This window comes from Zalophus californianus, chromosome 3 (genome assembly GCF_009762305.2).
Source record: "Zalophus californianus isolate mZalCal1 chromosome 3, mZalCal1.pri.v2, whole genome shotgun sequence".
Taxonomy (NCBI): Eukaryota; Metazoa; Chordata; class Mammalia; order Carnivora; family Otariidae; genus Zalophus; species Zalophus californianus.
In genome coordinates this window covers 151,197,083-151,206,740 of record NC_045597.1, presented here as the reverse complement: position 1 = coordinate 151,206,740, position 9,658 = coordinate 151,197,083, and the positions used below count along the sequence as shown (strand labels likewise).

The window sequence follows — 9,658 nt, the reverse complement described above, 5'->3', positions numbered from 1 at the left end:
TCTGTGAATTGGTAACTGGCAGCTACAACCTAAAGCAGTTCTAGTTCACGGGGAGGATATATTTAAGCATGATCTCACACCGCTCTGCAGGAAACAAAGACTGAGCACTCAAGTAACACTTATCAATCACTTACTATATGACAGGCACTATATTCAGCAATTTACATGCATTATTAAATTACATCCCCCCAAAGCTCTATGAGGAAACTGAAGGTCAGAGAAGTTAAGGACCTCATCCATTATCAGTAGTTAGAAATGGCAACATTGAGACTTGAACTCAGGTCCACCTGATTCCAGAGCCCGAGTTCCCAACTTCTATGCAAATCTAATCAAGTTAAAAAAAAAAAGTTTGACTTACTCAGAAGTGTATAGGAGCATATGTTACAATGATTATAACATTGCCAGGATTTATACATAGAAAGATAAATTTACCAAATAAAACTTTATAAGCCTGATCTAATATTGTTCCACAATAAAGAGTATCTGAAATCCTTCAGGGCATCTGGTTTGTGTCTGGTTTTCCTTAATCTTTAATGATGGGCAAATCTAATGCATTATGTAAGGCCATTTTTTTCTCAAGAGATGTAGATACCTCTTAAGAATTTGATGAAAATGCATTAACTTTTCAGGCTACTGAGTTGCATTTTAGTGCACTGAGGCAGTAAATTAGTGTACAATGTGCAAAAGTGGTAGTGACCTAAAAAATAAATATTTGATATGAGCCACTGCATTCTCTTGGGGGCGGGGTGCGGCAGAATAATGGATTAACTCTCCTAGGAGTCCTTAGCTTCCCAAAAAGGAGTAGGAAGAAGAAATCTCCTGTGGCCTGGAAACAGCTTGTTTCTCACTGGTTATGTTTGCTTAGCTCTTTAACTGTTCAATTGATTAGATCTCCTGGCTCCCAAAGCTAAGGTTGAGAGTTTGATCCCTACTGAGGCCACTTAAACTTGGAGAACAAAAAGCTCCATTCTCTGCTCCCAGACCTTACCCCAAATCCCTGCCAGGTGTCTGCCCTCTGGTCAAAATGAGAAACTGGCAAAGGGGTGCAAACCGATTATAGTATTGGGGGACAAAAATGGACACCCTTTATAATGGTGATCTTTTAGTTGTATGTGCACACAGTATTTTGACATAATTTATGGAGAATAGATACTATGCTTTTTACTTTTATCAATGGAAATCTGAGGCAAACTGTAATAATTGCTGCATTGCCGGTCATAAAACCCATTATCTCCTTATTCTAAGTTCAGAGATTTTTCTACTAGCTGACATTATCCTCTTGGTAATAAACAATGAAGAAACAGATTTTCTGAGTAATATTAATCTGCAACTTTAGAATAGGAAATAACAATAATAATCGGCCAAAAAGCGAGCACAATTTTTATATTAGTAAAAAACACTAAATTATTTCAAAATAATTCCACGTGTAATATAACATTATAATAAGTTGATTTTTAACATGACCGAAGAATTTAATCAGGAAAACAAGTTTCTCAAATTATAGCTGAAAATCTTTTACTAGTAGCACAATCTTACCTTTTCTTTTAATTCAGGTCTTCCTTATTTAAATTCATATTTCCCTACTTACACAGCACTAAACATAATTTAATAAAATAAATAAAATTCTTTTTACTTCAAATGCCTGCCTAAATAATAATCATTTTAACTTTTGAGGAAGCAATATTTCAACTTTTTAAGTATGAAGTGTAAAATTAAGATTTACTTATTTAAATTACAACTTGAGTTTCACATATAAAGATTAATAAGATATAAGTGTACTTTCTATTATTGTTAACATAGAGTTTAATTCTTCAAATGTCACATATATCTTTCATTATTTGTAGATTTTTTTTTTTTTATGAAGTAGTCAAATGAATCAGCTCACCCTTGACTGTAACAAAATACTGTTTGGTGACTTGTGACAGACAGGGTTTTAACCTCTGACAGCGAGATTCATTGTGGAGCGAGAGCCAATCATAGATCCTGACGACACTTGTCTCATCAAAGTTGGAATATAAAAAGCCACTTGGAATACAGTATAAAAGATTCACTGGTGTGGCAAGTTGTCTCTCAGACTGTACAGGCATTAAAATTTTGCTTGGCATTACTCAAAAGCAAAACAAAAGTAAAAGGAAGAAATAAGAACAAGGAAAAATTGTACTGATTTTAAAATCATGCAGAAACTGCAAATCTATGTTTATATTTACCTGTTTATGCTGATTGTTGCTGGTCCAGTGGATCTAAATGAGAACAGTGAGCAAAAAGAAAATGTGGAAAAAGAGGGGCTGTGTAATGCATGTACTTGGAGACAAAACACTAAATCTTCGAGAATAGAAGCCATAAAAATTCAAATCCTCAGTAAACTTCGTCTGGAAACAGCTCCTAACATCAGCAAAGATGCTATAAGACAACTTTTGCCCAAAGCTCCTCCACTCCGGGAACTGATTGATCAGTACGATGTCCAGAGAGATGACAGCAGTGACGGCTCTTTGGAAGATGATGATTACCACGCCACGACCGAAACGATCATTACCATGCCCACCGAGTGTGAGTAGCCCTCTTAGTGTATATCAGCAATCCTGCTGACTGTGGTTCTAGTGTTTATGAGAAACAGATCTATTTTCAGGCTCTTTTAACAAGCTGTTGGCTTGTATGTAAGTAGGAAGGAAGAATTTCTCTTTTTCAAGATTTCATGAGAAATATACTAATGAGACTGAAATCTGCTGCATTATTTGTTTCGTTGGAGAGCTAAAAAGCCAAAAGGAAATAAAAATTAAATGCTTGCATGGCACTCATGTTTAGTTTAATCTGACAAATATAACATGCTTATGCTTTCACAGCTTAGTACCACCAAGGCAATGATTGGGAGATACTACAAGCAATGTTAAAACCTTACATGAATTTTCATAATTGCATTTAGTTGCCTGAAATATGCATTTGTAATAAGGTTTTTTCCCCTCTAATAATAGAGAAAGGTCTTCCTTTGAGCATTTGCAAAGTGCCTAGAATGACTTCCATTATTCAAAACTATTTCTCACAGTGTTTTTATGTTCTTCACAAATTACAATATTTAATCTTGAAAGCTATGACACTGGAGAATATAAAAAATGTTTTAAAAAATTTAATATATTAGGAAGACCAATGATGAAGTAAAAATAGCATAATGATAATCATGAGTTAATTATCAGGAAATGCCTGGGAAATAAACATTTTAATTAAATAGGTTATGGCTCACAGAGTCCCACTTTATACCTTGACCATGGCACGATTGTTGAGAGTCCCCGGTGTGCCTATTTCCAGGCAGACACATTGCTTAATAACCCTCTAAAATATTGTTTTAGTCTCATAAGAGGGAGTAAGCTATTACCTATAGTATCTACCTTGCTTCTGAAAGATAATAGATTTCATACCATTCAAAACTATACTCAAGGAAAGGCAGACAGGCACCTTAACAGAGAAGGCAAGACAAGAAAGATTTTCATACTCTATGTCTGTGGTCTTGCTTTAAACAGTGCTTTTTACACTTTAAACTGGACTCGAAACAGTTTCAAAATATTGTTTTCCTTATTAGGTAATCACGTTATAATGCAACAAATAATTTTCCTTTAAGACTCTACTATCAAACAGTCCTGGAGGAGATTTCCCTTATTTGTAAACAATCTTGGAAAAACAAAAGGAAAGAAACTGCTAGTGCTTCTACTTACAATGACAACCTGTCTCTAAAGACAGTATTTTCTAACTTTTGAGATAGCTGGAATGTAACATTTACATTTTTGTGCTAATTACCTGATTCGTTTTGTTCCTTTAGGGTTATTCCAGAGCCAAAACATAACAGATGTGCTATATTTTCTACTAATTCCCCAGGCTCAGTTAGTTGCTCAGTGTGTCTTGTCCCCAGGTAATTCAGGCCTGGGGGAAGGGTTCCTTCTTCCAGACTGATTGGTACAGCTGCTCCGTAAGTGTAACTACTCAGATTCCCAAAGAATTCTAAGTGGATGTTCCTCCACGGTGTCTCTTGTTCTCTCTAATCATCATCATTTTAAAATTTCATCCACTGTTCATTCTTTCATAGAATTCTCTTTAGTCCACGCTTCTCTGGAGGGGGAGTAGATTCCTCATAAATAGCTGAAAAAATATATATCTAAAAAATTCTGAAAAGCTGGAGTAATTATTTTCTTTGATATTTTTCTGAATTATGAATGAAATTCTGCATGGCTTTTCACTTTAAAATATGCATTTACTATTCCAATGGAAAAAATGTTTACCAATTAATATAAAGGGACTTGTTCATTTTTTATGAGAAATAATTTCAGTAACTATTTTTCTTTTCTTATTCATTTATAGCTGATCTTCTCACGCAAGTGGAAGGAAAACCCAAATGTTGCTTCTTTAAATTTAGCTCTAAAATACAATATAATAAAGTAGTAAAGGCCCAACTGTGGATATATCTGAGACCCGTCAAGACTCCTACAACAGTGTTTGTGCAAATCCTGAGACTCATCAAACCCATGAAAGACGGTACAAGGTATACTGGAATCCGATCTCTGAAACTTGACATGAACCCAGGCACTGGTATTTGGCAGAGCATTGATGTGAAGACAGTGTTGCAAAATTGGCTCAAACAGCCTGAATCCAACTTAGGCATTGAAATCAAAGCTTTAGATGAGAATGGTCATGATCTTGCTGTAACCTTCCCAGGACCAGGAGAAGATGGGCTGGTAAGTGATAACTGAAAATAACATCTAACAACAAACATTGTTACGTTTTTATTCATCATGTGAATGAATAATAGTGGAAAAAAAATCTCTACCCATTTCCAATGCTTATAAGCCAGACAAAGGTATCTTACCCCTATGGTAGCCCTGTACCCAATAAAAGTAGGTGTCTAATTTCATATCCTATGAAACACCCTCTTGATACTTTTATTTTGCATGAAGATTAAAAAAACAGTTATGCCATAGGTCTTAACTTCTGAGGGAGTTCTTTTGAATTGGAGATGAAACATAAAGTGCTTTTCATTGATACGCTACATGATTACATGAATAAAAACATGAAATCTTCATAGTGGATTCTACTACATATCCAACAAATTAAAACATTTTTTTTCCTCAGAAGAATGCCAAATGTGTTGAAATTTTTTGTATTAAATAAGCAGAAAAAACAAACTTGAAAAATTATAATGAAAATAAAATGCTTTTATTTATAGCAGTTAACTAAGTATGATATGTTTAGGCTTACATCTTATTAAATATACAATACTTAAGGTCCCTTATGATAAATATGTTTATTATTTTGCAGACTGTTTATGCACTAATGTATATGTAGATTACTTTGTGAATTACCCCTAATAAAATTTAAATTTCCAGCTTAGTTAACCTTTGCCACCTAGCTTATTTCTAAGCTGCCTTACCATTTTTGTGTAAGAGTTTACTTAGGTAATGCCAACTAATTTAATATCAGGTCAAGCAGATGACAATAATTTACATATCATAAAAATTTATAAAAACCATTTTAAATCCTAGTATAAGTTTAGAGTTACTCTTCTGGCTTACCTGTGCTTTCCCAAACTTACTTAATATGACCAGACATTTTGCTTCCATCTATTGACGTAATTTAGAACAAAAGATTATACTTGCAAACAATAAATGTTATCCTTTTAGTTCTTAAAGGGTCTTGGTTATAAAGAGTCTATAATTAGTAAGTCAGTCTACTTTGAATAAAACATATTCTTTAGAAGATTATATAATTTTCCAAATGGTTAATATTTCTTTGAATATGCTATATAAAATGTGACTGACTCACAAAATGATGCTATTTTTTATAATATTAAATAACAATAATTGCCAGGTCTATTTTGATTTTGATATAGGATAAAAACTATTATTAATTATTTAAGAAAGTATTCTTTTTTTACAGATAGCATTTTAATGATCAAAGTTGGTAATGTGACAAGTTCTAAGTATTATTAAACAAATTAAACATAATTATTAATGACACATTCCTCAGATTTTTCAATATAAAAGGAAAAGTCTCAAATGTATTAAAAGACTGGGGCAAGGGAGGAACTAGCAAATTATTGTTTAAGTATATGAACAGAAGCATTTTTCAGTGAAAGACTAAAGTGAAATAATATTGTATCTTCTGATTCTGCGCCTTGCTCTCTTAAGAGTTTTTCTTTCCAACTCAATATGCATACCACTACTTTCATTACCTTACCTTTCTTTTTCCTATTACAATCCACATAGTGTTGGGAGGTAACTATTTGCTCTGGTTTTAATAGCCAATTTTCCCCAAGTATAGAGCTAGGGAACAGAGGATGGATGAATATACCTATTCCTCCAGGAGTCATCAGACATGTTTAGCCAACATATTTCATCAGGAAGAGAGAGAACTAACCCCTTCCTTCCTCCATCCTGTCTTCCCTCCTCTTCCCCTCTCCTCCCTCTGTCCCTTTATTCCTATAAATATTGTCAGAGCATCTATTAGGTGCCAGGAAGCTGGGGAAAACAGAAATTAAAAAGACATAGGTCTGACCACAGGGAATTAGAATTGCTGCTATATTCTTATGAGCCGTAAGGGAAGAATCAAGCCTACTGCAAGTTAAAATTCCTTAATGCTGTGTCTTTAAAAAATAAATGTGGTATAAGCAAAATGATTAGTTTCTTCAATAATGACTCCTTGAGGTAGGAAAGTGTTTCGGGACCTCTTCATATTATTGATTGTTCTTTTCCTTTTCACACAGAATCCATTTTTAGAAGTCAAGGTGACAGACACACCAAAAAGATCCAGAAGAGATTTTGGGCTTGATTGTGATGAGCACTCAACAGAATCTCGGTGCTGTCGTTACCCTCTAACTGTGGACTTTGAAGCTTTTGGATGGGATTGGATTATTGCACCCAAAAGATATAAGGCCAATTACTGCTCTGGAGAGTGTGAATTTGTGTTTTTACAGAAGTATCCTCATACTCATCTTGTACACCAAGCAAACCCCAGAGGTTCAGCAGGCCCCTGCTGTACTCCCACAAAGATGTCTCCAATTAATATGTTATATTTTAATGGCAAAGAACAAATAATATATGGGAAAATTCCAGCCATGGTAGTAGATCGCTGTGGGTGCTCATGAGATTTATATTTGGTTCATAACTTCCTAAAACATGGAAGGCCTTCCCCTCAACAATTTTGAAACTGTGAAATTATATACCACAGGCTATAAGCCTAGAGTATGCTACAGTCACTTAAGCACAAGCTCAGTATATGGACTAAAAGAGAGAATATATGCAATGGTTGCCATTTAACCATCAAAATAAATCATACAATAAAAAGTCTTACTGATTTCCAGAGTTTTTGAACGAGGAGATCAAATTACATTTATGTTTATATATATTACAACATATCCAGGTAAATGAAAGCAATTCTCCTTGTGTTCTGGTGAATTAAAGGAGTATGCTTTAAAGCCTATTTCTTTACAGTATCATTTAATATCTACAGAAAAATCTATATGTAGTATTGGTAAAATGCAGGATTGTTACATACCATCATTTGAATCATCCTTAAACACTTGAATTTATATTGTATAATAGCATACTTGGTAAGATGAAATTCCACAAAAATAGGGATGGTACACCATTTGCAAGTCCCCATCCCTATTATGATCTGTACAGTACATTAACAATCCATGCCAATGGTGCTAAAACAATATGCTGAATGGCTGATATTACCAGGTTTATCAAATAAAAAAACATTCAGCAAAATAATGTTTCTCCTTTCTTAAGGTGCATTTTCATACACCTCCAAATGGGGAATGGATTTTCTTTAATGAAAGAAGAATCATTTTTCTAGAGGTCAGCATTCAATTCTGTAGCATACTTGAAGAAACTGCATTATCTTAAAAGGCAGCCAAAAAGTATTCATTTTTAATCAGGATTTCAAAATTACAGCCTGCCTTTGCAACACTGCAGTTTTTATGATAAAATAATGGAAATGACTGATTCTATCAATATTGTATAAAAAGACTTTGAAACAATTGCATTTATATAATATGTATACAATATTGTTTTGTAAATAAGTGTCTCCTTTTTTATTTACTTTGGTATATTTTTACGATAAGCACATTTCAAATTAAGTATTAAGGCACAAAGACATGTCATGTATCACAGAAAAGCAACTGCTTATGTTTCAGAGCAAAATAGCAGATTAAATAGTGGTCTTAAAACTCCATATGCTAATGGTTAGATGGTTATATTACAATTGTTTTATATTTTTTTACGTTATTAACATTCACTTATGGATTCATGATGGCTGTATCATGTGAATGTGAAATTTCAATGGTTTACTGTCATTGTATTCAAATCTCAACGTTCCATTATTTTAATACTTATAAATATTATTAAACATACCAAAATGATTTAACTCTATTATCTGAAATGCAAAATAATAAACTGATGATATCGTAACAAGAATTGTTAATTTTATTTTATAATTTGATAATGAATATATTTCTGCATATATTTACTTCTATTTTGTAAATCAGGATTTTGTTAATCAAATTCATTGTACTTATGACTAAGTGAAATTATTTCCTATGCCTAATGTGTAGAAACGATATAAATTATATTAAAGTGTTTTCACCTTTTTTGAAAGACACAACAGTTTTATGTTATAGTAACTAATTCTGGATTTCTGACTTCACTTTACTATAAAAGTATAATGGTTTAGCATAAAAGTTTGGTTTGGGAATTTTAGGTCTGCTACTGGAGTTCTCATGAGTGAAATTCCTGTTAAATTGGTTCTGGTCAAGTTGTTTTAAATATACGAAAGCAAGGACTAGTTATATTTGTTTCATTTCTCTTTATCTTGACCTGAAAACTATTTATATGTTTTCATAGGTTCAATTTCCAAATGCATTGCAGTTGGCAAGGGTATATAGTCCTAGAGTTACAAGTTCTAATGAAACCAGAGGGACAGGGGAAGTTGCATTTTTTTCTTAGCATTTAATGATACTGGCACATTTATCTGAGTTTTGGGGGCAGGAATTTTCAAATTGAATTGAAAAGCAATTACAAAGTGTCTAGAAATCCTTAAGTGTAACATTGTATATAATGTCTATGAAGTGGACTCTCTTCACTACTCCTTACCATTTTAGAAACTTAGCTATAAAGTGGTCACTAAATCTAATGGAAGAGGTTGTTAAAATTCTATCTAGTATATGGTTTCTAAATAAGTAATTTATAATTAATATAAATGTAATTTTTAACCATCAATGATATTACAGCACTTTACACTCATACAAACTAAGTGTAGTACTTTTTCTAGTTTTAATACTGATGATACATTTAACATTGACAAGTCTGGAACTGTAAGGGTGTTGTCCCTGTGAGTGAAGGACCATAGTTGGTCCTTGATGAGATGAGGCCACTTTGAATTACACACACTAGAAACTACTTCTAGGGCCATGAATATACCTGATCCAAAAGTCTGGGTCAATAGGCCCATTAACATACCTTAGGCTCTGGAGGACAAATAACTGGGGACCTTGACCTCTATGGTGTGAGGAAGGAACACCCTCATTTTCTAAGGACCCTGACACAGGACTCCCTAATCTTTATACTCACCCTACCCATGCAGCCCCAGGATCCCATCACCAACTTCACCATGTAGG

At 33.5% G+C, this 9,658-nt stretch overlaps 1 protein-coding gene across 1 annotated transcript; it reads left to right on the top strand.

Annotated features, from left to right (window-relative positions):
• Positions 1-2,174: 2,174 nt before the first annotated feature.
• MSTN (myostatin) lies at positions 2,175-7,123 on the top strand. The gene is made up of 3 exons (XM_027590490.1): positions 2,175-2,547; positions 4,345-4,718; positions 6,743-7,123. The coding sequence occupies exons 1-3, from the start codon at positions 2,175-2,177 to the stop codon at positions 7,121-7,123; spliced, it is 1,128 nt and encodes a 375-aa protein (XP_027446291.1).
• The last annotated feature ends 2,535 nt before the right edge of the window (positions 7,124-9,658 follow it).

Excerpts from the sequence above, each read along its gene's own strand:
- MSTN (XM_027590490.1), top strand. The coding sequence starts at position 2,175 with ATGCAGAAACTGCAAATCTATGTTTATATTTACCTGTTTATGCTGATT. Across the intron at positions 2,548-4,344 it reads CATTACCATGCCCACCGAGT|CTGATCTTCTCACGCAAGTG; the intron begins GTGAGTAGCCCT and ends ATTCATTTATAG. Across the intron at positions 4,719-6,742 it reads GACCAGGAGAAGATGGGCTG|AATCCATTTTTAGAAGTCAA; the intron begins GTAAGTGATAAC and ends CTTTTCACACAG.